Source organism: Poromitra crassiceps (genome assembly GCF_964638095.1).
Source record: "Poromitra crassiceps genome assembly, chromosome: 11".
NCBI classification, from domain to species: domain Eukaryota; kingdom Metazoa; phylum Chordata; class Actinopteri; order Beryciformes; family Melamphaidae; genus Poromitra; species Poromitra crassiceps.
The window spans coordinates 46,607,719-46,622,240 of record NC_139643.1 but is presented as its reverse complement, the minus strand read 5'-3'; the positions used below and the strand labels follow the sequence as shown (position 1 = coordinate 46,622,240).

The 14,522-nt window shown below is 44.6% G+C and overlaps 1 protein-coding gene across 2 annotated transcripts in view; it reads right to left on the bottom strand.

Annotated features, from left to right (window-relative positions):
• Positions 1–211: 211 nt before the first annotated feature.
• Positions 212–14,522, bottom strand: part of atp9b (ATPase phospholipid transporting 9B) — a 65,889-nt gene continuing 51,578 nt past the window's right edge. The window contains exons 17-29 of one of the 2 annotated variants that reach the window (XM_083646719.1): positions 13,040–13,132; positions 11,675–11,758; positions 11,172–11,342; positions 10,823–10,921; positions 10,581–10,670; positions 9,578–9,722; positions 9,098–9,162; positions 8,346–8,501; positions 7,174–7,238; positions 6,712–6,820; positions 6,529–6,586; positions 4,274–4,477; positions 212–2,338 (exon numbers count right to left, since the gene is read on the bottom strand). In XM_083646719.1, coding sequence (XP_083502845.1) covers positions 2,202–2,338; positions 4,274–4,477; positions 6,529–6,586; positions 6,712–6,820; positions 7,174–7,238; positions 8,346–8,501; positions 9,098–9,162; positions 9,578–9,722; positions 10,581–10,670; positions 10,823–10,921; positions 11,172–11,342; positions 11,675–11,758; positions 13,040–13,132 — 1,476 coding nt within the window. In that variant the 3' untranslated portion in view covers positions 212–2,201. The remainder of the gene's footprint in view (positions 2,339–4,273; positions 4,478–6,528; positions 6,587–6,711; positions 6,821–7,173; positions 7,239–8,345; positions 8,502–9,097; positions 9,163–9,577; positions 9,723–10,580; positions 10,671–10,822; positions 10,922–11,171; positions 11,343–11,674; positions 11,759–13,039; positions 13,133–14,522) is intronic. The other variant, XM_083646718.1, reaches the window with a different exon arrangement.

Genomic DNA, 14,522 nt, shown 5'->3' with positions numbered 1-14,522 from the left:
TTCCCCCCCTTGAACTAAACAGATCATCAAGAGCAATCAGTCATAGATGTATTGCAAAGGAGTCACATCTCCATTCTGTCGAGTGTTTAGCTAGCTCTCTCCCTCCATCTTGTGGCCAGATGATGTTTTACACTAATGAGAACAAACCTTCATAGAGTGTTGTGTTAGAGTAAGACATACAAAATGGGAACATTTTGGCATTTGTTCTTTCTTCTTTTATTGCTCTTTAATCAATAACAATATTATAAATAATGGTCATACATACTGTTAGAAACTGCAGTGTAGGACATGGAAAGCAAGTTCACGACAAAGTAAAGTTTCTTAATTACAATGCCACGCGCACAGGACACGACAGTCTCAACAGAAAACACAGGAATCAACGTTTGGAATTGCTCCTCATAAGCATGTCAATCACAAATTCAAGCTGCATTAAAATGACACAGCAACACTTCTCTAAAAATCCTTCCCACATAACTGCATCCACTAATTGTCTCCTTTGTAGTGTAGCTATATTTTACAGTAGGGTTGCCACAATTTAAACCAAATAACACAATTATATTTAGGAATGATCAACCTGAGTTTAACTCAATTAGGATTCTGAAAAACTAAAAATATGACAACCTAACAAATAAACTATAAGCTATACTACACCCAATTTACTGCACGGTACGTATAAAATATCATCTTAACACATTTCTTCCATCATGCTCAGCAGAAGAACTTTCCTTTTTTCCATTGAGCTTAACACACAATCTTCCTGGGAGTGAATGATAAAACTCATTCCTCCATCTAAAAAAACTGGACATCAGCGCCCACTACAGGCCAAAGTCACACAGAAACATAGGGTCATCTAGGTAATTGTCAATAAAGGCCTTAAAAAAAAACATTCAGCTTGCAGTGTTTCTGAGTCCTTTGCTGTGACTTTTAGAATAGTTTCCACTATAGAAAACATTTCTCAAAAGAGCAAATACAGTAGGACTCATATGTGGTCACGCTCCCAGAAGCTCAGATGTGTCTGTGCAGGTAGTAAAAACATGAAGCGAAACCTCTGAGGTGATTGTTTCACATCCAGTGCTGTGAGAGGCTAACCTGACTCTGCCAGAGGGGGGCGGTATTGTGTTCACAACACAATACCGCCCCCGTCTGGCAGTCAGGTTAGCGAGAGGCGGGGCTTCAGTACATTAACATACATCATCATGAGGCACACTGAGCTGCCGCATCCTGCCATGAGGGCCGGCGGCCAATAACAGACATCGATGTCAAATTACGCCAATATAATCAAGGCCAAAATAAACACAGTGAACAATACCGCTGTTTATGAATATTAACTATGGAGTGCTGGTTTTATACTATCAAGGATATGTCATTCACCGTCTTAAAAATGTAAAAGACATACAGTACAGTAGCAAATGCACAGAAAGTCTGAAGCCCGGCCTGGGAGTTCGTTCCCAGGACAAATAATTTGCATTTTTTTGGATGGCATTATAAATATTGTTATATTTGGTGAATGCACATTTGGACAAGGTAAGCAGCAGTGTTAAACGCAGTGAGGTTGACGTCAGCAGTACTTGGTTGTAAAAGCTTCATATAAAGGCTTTATTTACAAGAAGATAGAGCAACACATAGCGGTAAATCACAATGTCATCCCTTGTAGCAACTCACTGTGACAACACTGTACAAAGACACGGGCCAGCAATTGCGATTAACAATCATAACTCTAATTATATAAAAATAACACTTAAAAAACTCTTAACTCCACATAGAAAAAATTTAAACACCAAAAGTAATGCGTCGGAATTGTATAAAATGACACTTGTTGCTGATTCGTTTGCTTTAAAACAGAAGAAGGCAGATTGACCCTTGAACCTTTCCAACACCACGAGGTCGACTGTTTCAGGCTTTCCCAGTGCAGAAAGTCACTTGGACCATGTTGCTCAAACTCCGTCCCCGTTAAGTGTTTATCATGTGCTCTGTGTTTTCAAGTAAATCCCAAACTCCCAGTGATCTCAATCCAAACGTTTCATTTGCCTTCATTTCCCGATAGTTCCAGTGGTCCCACGGCCCTCTGCAGGGTCACCTGTCGTCCATCACTGAGGATGAGTGACTTAAAAAAAGTGCCAAAAAAGAAAGGTCAGAGAAGCACAAAGCCTAGGAAAAACAAACAGAAGTACCGCTACTCCGAGCTGTCCGAGGTGTGTGGCTCACGAAGACAGCTTGGAGTAGCTGGGAGGAGAAAACTTTCGCTTCAGGTACTTGATGATGTAGAGAGGAAGACAGCTGACCAGCGTGATGGCCGACACTTTCCACAGGAAGGCCCGAGTGGTGATGAAGGACAAGTCTGGAGAAACCAGAGCGAGGAGAAGAGCACAGGTCAGAAGACAGGTGACAGGTGGCAGTACAGCAGTGTGACACACGAGCAACACAACAATCAGCATGGCAACTTTTTTTTTTAAATCATATGATCACATGGCAAGAGAGCAAAGAGAGAAAGAAATCTGATGCTTGTCAGCTGCTGAATTATTAAAATGAATTCAGTGCTTCCACTTATTAGTGCAATCACAATGTGAATAATATTAGAGGACTTGAAAAAAAATGGTGACACACAAGACACAACACTAAAAATGAGAACAGTACGGCGGAATTAATGGCATGAAGTATGACAATAAACATCTATACAGGATTATGATCCAAAAAACACAAGACAAGACCAAAAATAAACGCACTGATGACACATTAATACATCACTGGAACATTATGTAGATGGAATAACTCAATGAGGAGACAGACAGACAGACAGACAGACAGGCAGGCAGACAGACAGACAGACAGACAGACAGACAGACAGACAGACAGGCAGGCAGGCAGGCAGGCAGGCAGACAGACAGAGATCAATAAATAAATAGAGAGAGAGACAGAGAGAGAGACAGATAGCGCTTTCAGACAGACACGGTTCTGGTTCTGGCTCTGGCTCCGTTCTGGAGTCTCAGAACCTTGGTGCTTTCTGGCGAACCAGCCCGTGTTCACACCAGTTTAAGCGGAACCAAAGTGGGAGGACATTATTCGGTAGTCCTTCTTCAGTTTATTTTTATTTTTTTAAGTTTATTAATTATTTGGTCTGGCGTTCGAGTGAACCCAGCCTTGGCCCTCTCTTCTGCAAGTTCGGCATATGACTTGCTCTTTCTTGTACTGCTTTCTAGCTTTTCTTGAGATTCGGTAGATGCCCAAATTCGCCACTAAACATTTGGTTTCCTCAGGAGACCACTGCAAATTATTTTTCTCTGTGTTGTCACTGCCTTCTTCTCCTTCCTGCTCGTTTTCACAGCCTAGAATGAGACACGCCCACTGATGATGTCACGGTTCCCAAGGAAAACCAACTATTTTTTGGTTCCGCTGAGAACCAACTTTTCAGGTTCCGAACCAATTATTTTTTCGGTCTGAACGCGCCGGCCAGTTCAGATTAGGGTTCTGGAACCGGAACCGGCACGGAGCCCTGCCGGTGTGAAAGCCCTAAGAGAGAGAGAGGTGAGGGAATAGAGAGTTGCTGAATTACAGACTGCACACCTACCAAGGAAAGCTCCCAAGGACACCCTGCCTATGCCTGTCGCCAGGGCAACACACAGAAGCAAAAGAAGTGCAGCGAAAAAGAGAGTGAGTGCGGTACAAGAAAAAGGAGGAGAGGAGGAAAGGGGGGAGAGAGAAGGGAGGAAGGGAAGGGGGGGAGAAGCCAGACCTCCGAAGGCTGAACTAACGCAAAACATTAGGTGCAGAGTACATCAAACTAAACACATAACAGGTGCAGTGAAGAACGCAAAACTCATCTCATCCAACACAGGAATTAACAGGCCACAAGGTAATGATCACCTCAACAACTAGTGTAGTGGCAGTTTACTGGTGTTGATAGTAAGATCTCAAATGAGTGCAATCCCATATAAGAGGCATCAACTTCACTATTTATAATTGTCTAAGAAACAAATTTCAAGCATTCAATAAGGTGTGTCCAAACTTTTGACTGGTAGTGTACTTCCCTCCGAAAGTATACATTTTTTACAGGTCTTTTGTAGGTTGAGTGGTTTTCACGAGCCTCACTCAGTCCCATGAAATACATGCAAAACCAATATTTTTTTCTCCCTCCAAAAAATGCATGGCTGTCAATCTAAAAAATAAGGCCCTTTTTCTAATGTTCTCTATTTTTGGAAGATACAACGTTATATTGCAGGACATAATATAAGAAACCTCCCATCACAGTGAAACAAGTATTCAAAGGTTCTCTTACCAAAGTACTCGTTGAGGAAGGCGAGCGAGGCCACGTAGGAGCCCAGGCTGAAGAACTCGGCCACCACCATGAGCCAGTGCCAGGTCCGGATCGTCAGCGCCACCATCAGGAGCTCGGTCAGGACGAGCGCCGTGAACGAGATGGCGACCACGTGCACAAACTCCGACTCAAACAGCAGCAGCGCGCCGTACATAATGATACCACCTGGTGGCGCCAGAGAAGATGATACATCGACCACTTTTGTTTTGATATTTTGCTTGAGGAGGTAACCATGATGAATCACATTGATGTTATTTTCTGCGCTTGAGTCATTTCCTGCAGGGTTTCTGTTTATATCACACACAGGATTCCAGTCAGGGGCTGCCTCGGTGCCAGACGCTAAATGATTCATTTTCTGTTTGTTTTAACCTGCATGGAAGGTTATTTGGGTGGAGTTTACTCCATCACAACAGCTTATAATGCTGTCACGAAATCAGCCAAATACAGACAAGTATCCTAAACTGATTTTAAAAGACTTTCCCGTGACTTCAAACATTCTGTCAGTCATCCTGTATGCTATACACAGCTTGCAGCTAAATAGCTTAAAACCAGAGGGGGGAAAAGGTATTTTGCAAAGCACTATTTATCCCAGGTCCTTCTTGAACGGGATCTTGGGTTAAGGATTAATGCGTGTCTGGAGATAAGAATTGATTCGATAACATTATTTACGAGGAGAAAAGAGGCACAATGTGGCCCAGTGTGCCCCACTCTGCCAAACCTCTCAGGAGTGGCCAGACAGGCACTCATCTGTGGGCGCCTACTGTATTTTGATAGCCTTTCATTTAATCATAACGAACACGCAAATTGAGCTTAATAGCCTATAACTGATCGCATAATTGCTTCTTCATACAGTCTTCATACAGACAGCGCATTCCTGCGAGTCAAACTGTGTAATAAATTAAAGTAGATTGGTGCCTAATATTTTCCTCCTCTCATATCTCCTCCCCGTTACTCCCCCCCCCCCCCCCCCCCTCTCCCCTCATTGGTCCTGGTATTGGCCTTTAATTAAAAAACCCGAAGCTGTCAGGAAGTCACGCTCGAGCAGGAACATGGATCTTTCTCGCACGCTGCATGGCTTAGCGATTACACAAATATCGATTTACTGGACGGACAAAAGCCGGCATGAAAAAGCGGACGGCGCTCGGAAACCTAAGCTACTGAGAAACAGACTGTCGGAGGGTTTGAAGGGGGGCCTGGGGACCCCCGTATGAGACACAGTTAGAAAAATGATGAAATGCTGCTTGTTGTAGAGCTGCTCTGACAAGTCTGCAATGACAGACTCTGCTACTTCACAACAGACATGGCAGAGTGGTTCTGTAATAGTCATTCAGGTTGATTTCATTACGTTTCATTATGTTTCAAAGCGGGGGCAGGAAACAGGTTTAATCTGCCAGCCACAGTGGCTTATGGATATTAAATTCCAATGATCCTGCTCACTATTTTAGCAGCCAAATACCATTTTTAGAATACAACCTCTGAGCAATTAGCCGGACACCTTAGCTTAGCTTGGTAGAGACGACAGACTTACTATACACAGTCAAACTTTACCAGCTTTTTTGGAAGGTGGCTAGTGTTCATTTCCAACCGTGTTTATACCACAAAATAGGTGTTAGGATACAATAATGTAGGTTTAAATATAGGTTAAAGGTCACCTGACAGGTAGTGCAGCGGTAGATTCCCTGCCTAGGGTCACAGGTTCGAGACCCCGTGTTACCTCCGGCTTTGGTCGGGCGTCCATACAGGCACAATTGGCCGTGTCTGCGGGTGGGAAGCCGGATTAAGGTTATGTGTCCTAGTCGCTTCACTAGTGCCTCCTCTGGTCACAGGGGGAGGGGGACTGAAATAGCACGATCCTCCCACGTGCTATGTCCTGCCAGTGAAACGCCTCGCGTTCAGGTGAAAAGAAGCGGCTGACGACTGCACATGTATCGGAGGAAGCATGTGCTAGTCTACAACTCTCCTCAGATCGGCAGAGGGGGTGGAGCAACGACCGGGACAGTGTAACAGAGGGGATTGGCCAAGTACAATTTGGGGGGGAAACGTTTGGCGGGAAATCACAGAGCGTCACTTCTGTAACCATTCAGGTATACATAACATGTATGTAACATAACATGTATAGATACATAACATGTATGTAACATGTATATATACATAACATGTGTACTTTTGACACCAAATTTGAATCAGCTGTCAGTGTGAGTATGTGTAGGCCTTACCTTGATAGACACTGATCAACACCCAAATGAGGAAAGTCTTGAACGATAACGAGCGGCCCTGAAAGAGAGAAAAAGTTGAACATAAATGTAAAATAAGCTTTTGAGATGTTCTTAGCTAATCCCAAAAGCCATCCCAAGTGCTTTAGTGGAGCTGTTGCCTGACATGATGAACAGGCCCTGTACCTTGGTGAGGTCTTTATAAAGCTCTGGGTAGAGGAGAGCCATCTCCGGCTTCACATCCTGGTCCAGAACCAAGGAGAACACTGGAAACATGGTGTAGATGGTGGCATACCTGCACAGACAAACAGTGGCATGATATACAGAGAAGTGAGTGTTATAGAAGGAGAAGTTTCCAAACCACGTTTAGATTATTGAACGTATCTTAACATCTATTTTGTATTTTTGTGAGGCTGTGATGATATATATACCGGTATACTAGGGGCTGCCTGCTCTATTGGCACACAATTGCGCACAATTGATCAACTTCGCATCACTGATGACATCACTGTCACTGATGATGTCATCAGTGTTATGTTATGTTTTTCTGATGTAGTACAACAATGAAAACAATAATTCCTCATTCTCACCCTGAAGTCAATGTATACCAACAACAAGGTTCAAAAGACATATTGTGAAGGTACATACCCAACCATGAGGAAACCCTGGTACAATGGCACTGAGGCAAAGAAGAAAACGGAGGAGAAGACAGCCTGAGGATGGAGAGAAAGAACGCTGTCAGAAACTCCAAAAAGCTTTGTCTAGTTGTCGGAACATTAGCTCTTTTTTCCACCTTTATATAGAAAAACAAGCCAAAAGACTGCAGACATTTAAAGGGAGTGTTGTACCTGCATGGTGGAGATAATTTAAAGGGAGTGTTGTACCTGCATGGTGGAGATAATTTAAAGGGAGTGTTGTACCTGCATGGTGGAGCTCATTTAAAGGGAGTGTTGTACCTGCATGGTGTAGCTCATTTAAAGGGAGTATTGTACCTGCATGGTGGAGCTCATTTAAAGGGAGTATTGTACCTGCATGGTGGAGATCATTTAAAGGGAGTGTTGTACCTGCATGGTGGAGGTCATTTAAAGGGAGTGTTGTACCTGCATGGTGGAGGTCATTTAAAGGGAGTGTTGTACCTGCATGGTGGAGATCATTTAAAGGGAGTGTTGTACCTGCATGGTGGAGCTCATTTAAAGGGAGTGTTGTACCTGCATGGTGGAGATCATTTAAAGGGAGTGTTGTACCTGCATGGTGGAGGTCATTTAAAGGGAGTGTTGTACCTGCATGGTGGAGATCATTTAAAGGGAGTGTTGTACCTGCATGGTGGAGATCATTTAAAGGGAGTATTGTACCTGCATGGTGGAGATCATTTAAAGGGAGTGTTGTACCTGCATGGTGGAGGTCATTTAAAGGGAGTATTGTACCTGCATGGTGGAGGTCATTTAAAGGGAGTGTTGTACCTGCATGGTGGAGATCATTTAAAGGGAGTGTTGTACCTGCATGGTGGAGATCATTTAAAGGGAGTGTTGTACCTGCATGGTGGAGATCATTTAAAGGGAGTGTTGTACCTGCATGGTGGAGCTCATTTAAAGGGAGTGTTGTACCTGCATGGTGGAGATCATTTAAAGGGAGTGTTGTACCTGCATGGTGGAGCTCATTTAAAGGGAGTGTTGTACCTGCATGGTGGAGATCATTTAAAGGGAGTGTTGTACCTGCATGGTGGAGCTCATTTAAAGGGAGTGTTGTACCTGCATGGTGGAGGTCATTTAAAGGGAGTGTTGTACCTGCATGGTGGAGGTCATTTAAAGGGAGTGTTGTACCTGCATGGTGGAGATGATCATGCCTCTGTGCATGACAAACTGGCCCAGCGCTGCAGAGCGCTTGTAGCTGTTCCTGCCATGAACCATGAGCAGGCGGCCGATGTGCTTGAACTGAGTGATGGAGAAGTCTGCAGCCAGGGAAGCCTGCTTCCCTTCCTGTTTGGAAAAGCACAGAAAAAGTATAAAAAGGCAAAGCTACTATCAGGTAGTACTATTTTAATGGAGTGTTCTCTCATTCATTCCCCGCCAGGGACCCACAGAATATTTTCTTCTCTGACTATGTATACACGAATATCCCAAAAGACAGAACAAAGCCTCTACTTTCATGGCCGGCAATGAGTTAACGATGGAAATGGTTAAGTTAATTTAAATGATCCTTTATTTATCCCCATGGGGAAATTCATCCTCTGCATTTGACCCATCCTCTACTAGGAACTTTCCTAGAACTAGGAGCAGTGGGCAGGCGCAGTGCAGCGCCCGGGGATCAACTCCAGTTCTTTTTGCCAGTGCCTTGGTCAGGAGCACTGACAGGAGTCTTAGCCCTAACATACATGTCTTTTGGTGGCGGGAGGAAACCCACACGAACACGGGGAGAACATGCAAACTCCACACAGAAAGGACCTGGGACGGACCGGGGTTCGGACCCGGGACCTTCTTGCTGTGCTAACCACTGAGCCACACATGATGCCAACACATGAAGAGACACTTTGAAAGCGCTGTAGCTTGTGGTCAAGGCTCTGGCAGCCATTTACCTTCCCCTCGATTCCAATCCCACAGTGTGCAGCCTGGATCATACTGACATCATTTCCTCCATCACCTGTCACACAACGGAAAAGACACATTTAGGCCAAAAGATACACATTCTGGTACAATGTATGTTAGAGGTGAGAGGAATAGCAGACTGTAAAAGGTGCTACTCTTAGCTAGCTTTGATTGCCACCTTGTGGACACAAAAAGTAACACATTGCTCTGGTTTCCGTTTGAATACTGCCTGTGTGCGGCTGTGCATGTGTGTGTATGTTTGTGTTTAATATTAATGTATCCTGAGCAATGCATGTGTTGGTCAGCACCCTAGTTTAAATGAATTCAGTTAAGATTCACACCAGTACAACCACAGCCGATGTGGCCAGTAAAGGTGCCTTGCTGAAGGGTACCTCAAACTGTAGTGACTCATTCGCTAACTTCCCCCCCAGCCCAGCCTGTACTGTATGCGGATTGGCTGAAACACTCGCCTATGGCACAGGTTCTGTTGTCTGTGTGCTGCTGGAGGAGCGTGACGATCTGGGCCTTCTGAGTGGGCGAGCAGCGGCAGCAGACCACGGCCGGACACTGACAGGCCAGCTCCACAAACTCATGCTCGTAGTAACGCAAACACACCTGCAGCAACACACACATGAAGAGAGACACACACACACACACACACACACACACACACACACACACACACACACACACACACACACACACACAACACACACAACAACAACACACATGAAGAGACAAAACAACACACACAACAACAACACACATGAAGAGACATGAAGCACAATGAACATATCACACAGTTTGACCTGTAGAAGAAAATAAGCTCTCTGGAACTTTCTCAGCCCATCATAACTCACTCTGAGGCCATTTACACCTTTATTTTCTGTGATCACATTGCAGTTGAGTTTAGTTTTAGTTTTCGACCGACCAGAGGAGGCGCTAGTGCAACGACCAGGACTCATTACCCCACCGGCTTCCCCACCACAGACACGACCAATTGTGTCTGTAGGAACGTCTGACCAAGCCGGGAGTACAGTACCGCTACCGGGCATTGAACCCGCGGCTCCAGGGTGGTAGGAGAGTGCTTTTACCTCGACAGTCCCAGACACCCTGTTTCACTCCAGTGTTCAACAACACCGCAAACACGAACAGACATTTTATCGCCTCCAAATAAATCTAAAAACTCATATTTAGCTGTCACTCCTGGTAGCAAAATCTCCGTTTTGTGGCATAAAACAGGCACAATGCAACCGAAGAGATAAAATGGTTTCTGGCTTGCCAAGAAAATTACTGATATGTTTTGTTCCATTGTTTTCTGTTCCAATCCCACAAGGCTTTGGTTGAACACTTAAGTGTTAGTTTTGGCCACGGAGTCGTTTTGATTCTCTCTTTCGCCTGTTTGGCTGCATCCTCTGCGTCATCTGCTGTGCGAGGCAGTGTCACAGTGTGTGCTGCACTGTGCTGTAGTACCTCTAAGGAGTCTCCAGAGACGACCAGAGCACAGTCGTGCTTCCTCCTGAAGGCGTTGAGCTCCAGATGGGCCTCTCCTCTGTTTGAGACCTGCTCAAGAGCCACACAATACAATTAGCCATGAAGAAAATAAATACATACAGCTGTAAATTTATATTTATTTCTTCATCTCCCTTCAAGTAAAGGCTCGTTATTGATCATCATAAATCACAACGTCAGCACGGCAAAGAGGAACGGCGTACCGGTCTGAAGACGTGGATGTCTTGGTTTCTGGAGACCAAATGGGAGCTTTTGGCGATGCATGTAGCCGTTTCAAGCTTGTCCCCCGTCAACATCCAGATCTGAGCAGAAAACAACCATCAGCAGGTAGGGGGACGCGGGACGTGGTATTAAAAGCATACTGAGCAGTAAAGCGACCATCTCTCGCCAATTCTAGCTAAAACAATCTGGAATTAGATTTGTCTCTTTAATGGTTTCTGAATTGACAAAGACAGGGACTATTTCTTTCTGAAGGGAGAAACGGAAGCCAGATTCTATCAGCCTTTGCCTGGTGTACAGTGTTTCTTCCCCGCTATGTGTAGGTTTGCTAACCTTGATGCCAGCGTTCCGGAGCAGCTCCAGTGTCGGCCGGACGTCGGCTTGCAGCTGGTCCTCAACTCCAGTCAGACACAGGAGCTCCATCTCCCTCTCCAGACTCTCCACCACCGCCGACACCTTCAGGGCCCGGTCATGGATACTCAGCTTGGCCTGGTTGTAGCGGTTCTACAGAGAAGTGGGAGAACATGGGGGAAGAAACGTTGGGGTGATGAGGGCTGAGACACACCAGGCACCTGTTGTTGACCTGGTGCAGCAACACACCTGCCAGAGAGAATTGTAATAAAACTCAGGGCAACGTTGGACAGTGTTGCCCTATCATTGTGGTGAGAAGGTTTCTCTCAGTGTATTAACAACCAGAGAGGAGGAAACGTGGGACCGAAAGTGTGGAAGAAATTCAAGTTTCGATTCAAACATCAAAGCCAGAGCAGAAGATAATAATGAAACGTGATGAAGAACAGCGTTGTGCGTAGATACAGTGTGGTTCATCCATACTGTACCTCAAAGTCCTGATACTGCTCCTCAGACAGAGACTTCTTGGCTACCACCAGGGTCCTCAGGCCCTCCCTGGCCATGTTCCCACACTGACAGAAAGGCGAGGAAGATGTTAGAAGTTATAGACACATCCAGGGATCTTCTCCATTTCAAGATTCCTAACTTTCTCCAGAGCTTAATTTGGTTCTTGATATCATGTATAGTGATGATGGCTTTGGTGACATGACAGTCAGCTAGGAAAGTGCTGTCTTTACAATACAGTTATTCTTCACAGCAAAATATCCTATCACAATACGTTACATGACAAAGTGTCAACAGCTGCAATAAAAATGTGTTCTTATAGTGTGTTTCATAGTGAATAGCAATTTGTTCGATACACTTTTCATTTGTTTTTGCACAAGTCCTACATTTTCCCAAACTTGGAGATGATCGAATCCATTTTCCATACTTTTAGGGGTCCTCTAGTACGATACACCCAAGAAAAGTGTTCATTTATAGTTAATAATGATTATCAATTGCATTATTATTGCTGAGAACATTCAAATGTATATATCAAGCTATTCAAAAACTATATCTAACTAAACACATTGAAGAGTAAATCAAATCAAATCAAGGACAGCTCATGTATGCCACTGGAGCAGCAGCTGTTGAAGCACAACATGTACAGTAACTGTCAATAGCAGCATATTGTCAACCAACAGCAAAAATCAATCAATAGTGAATAACACGGCCTGTGGCCAAATCCAAAGGACACGATGAAACAAAGGGATGGATGGCGGTTTATTTCTGATATGAAACATGTCCTGCTGATTGGTTATCGACAGGCAGAGTCGCCGCGGCGCCCGGCTGATTTGACAGCGGGATATTACAGCCGATAGGACATCATTAGTGCCATTGTTCAGGAATATGACATACTGTAATGACTTGATCTGGGTCACTAATTAAATCAAAAGCTGCCTCCCGGGTGCTAAACGACTCAATAACGCCAATATAATTATGAACATATGCACACGAGACCTTGGACCACCAAGCCGGTGTTTTGACGCGGACTGTTGATCAGCTGATGAATGTCCTGATTACGAGAGGTTATTGGCCTAAAGTAATGAGCGCTATGAGTGACGGCGCTGTTCTACTTATCAGCTGTTCAACAGCAGCGTTTCTTCACATTTATCATTCGAGACATTTAGCCGATACTCTTGAACAGAGCCGCTCGGAATAAGTGAGCAGACTTCAGTGGTCAGGGTCTTGCTAAAAAAGACGCATTGAGTGGAGACGTGGCTGCTGATGGACAACTGACTGACTGGCTGTTGTGGGGGTTCAAACCTGTGATCTAAAGTTTGCGATGCCACAGCTTATGAGGAGTCCTTTACCTCTTCTTCCAACCAGTCGTTATACTGGACGATGCTCGCCATGGCAACGTCAGCACCCTTCATGTAGAAAGTGATGTCTCCTGTTGACTCCTCCTGAAACAAATCAGACATTTCCAAAACAAAAGTACGTGAGTTATCATTATCATCATATCACTGCATAGAAATCACTCAGCAGCACAGACACAATTATTTCACTTCATCAGTCAGGATGCGTGTATGTATACTTAAGCAGCCAGGTTCTGTGCAACTAAATAGACTTAGCAAAGGAACTAAACATAGGGCTGGGTATCGGACCGAAATAACCCAGTACCAAGTAGTACCGATAACTTCTCCGGTCAAACGACACCTGCATTCGATGCTTTTTGTACACAGATCTAGAAAGAAATTACTATTTGTATGGTTTTACACACAGCCAATCACCACAAGCGTTCTTCAATTGAATGCGACATGTGATTTGCCAACTACCGCAGCAGCTACATACAGTCTGTGGTGTCGAAGTCGAGCGCGGTGTGTGTGAGTTGGCAGTTCAGCGTGCCAAGATGCCACCAAAATGTTCAAAAGTATGTCTGAAAAAAGTATGGAATAAAGTACTCTACTGGTATCAGTATCTTTAAAGGTCCCATTCCGTGCAAAAGCTGTTTTTACTTGTAAATGCATATATACTGCTGTCAGCCCTCCCTGTAATGAGTGGTCACACGCTCAGAACTGCCACAGTTGGATTTGTCCCTATACAGCTCTCTCAAGCAGTCTCCTCCAAGCCACACACCCAAACGCGTCGTTTGCCCAGAGGGGAATCTTGGGGGAATTTCGACGTCACGAGCTTCCTCCTGCATACTGCGCGGGTCCCTCTCACACAAGCTACCTGCACCATTTAGTCTATAGCCACAAAATTAACACTTCTAGCTGGAGCAACGCCAACTGTACGTGATCCAGCAACTGCAGAGGTGCATTCGGTAAGTCTAGGCATTTTGAGATGTCCTCTTTAGCGTAGTACCGTTTAGTTAACGATAACTCGCAACCTAGCGTGCTGGTCCACAGACGCTAATCTGATTGGCCGCTGGGAGCCTGGGGCGGGCTCTCCCTCAGCGGCCAATGGGAACTGTTAGTTCTGAATATATTATAGAAACAGGCCATTCTTGGGAAGCGACCAGATGAGGAAGTGAGAACTCCGTCACAACAAACGGGTTTGCTATATTTTCGACAGATTAATCCAGAATCATGTTTTATGGACCAGGCAGAGACACACGTTTTTAAGAGGTTACAGCTGCACGAATTGGGACCTTTAAGGGTACTGATATTGGTATCAGTATCTTTAAGGGTACTGATATTGGGAGTGGTATCATAATTTTTTAAATGATACCCAGCGAGCCCTAACTAAACATCAGGATAAACAGGTCTGATTCTTGGAAGCGTCGCCCATACAACAGTATTTAAAGTCTGCACTCATGGTACTGTGAGGCATTTTAGATTTGGAACTAATTTG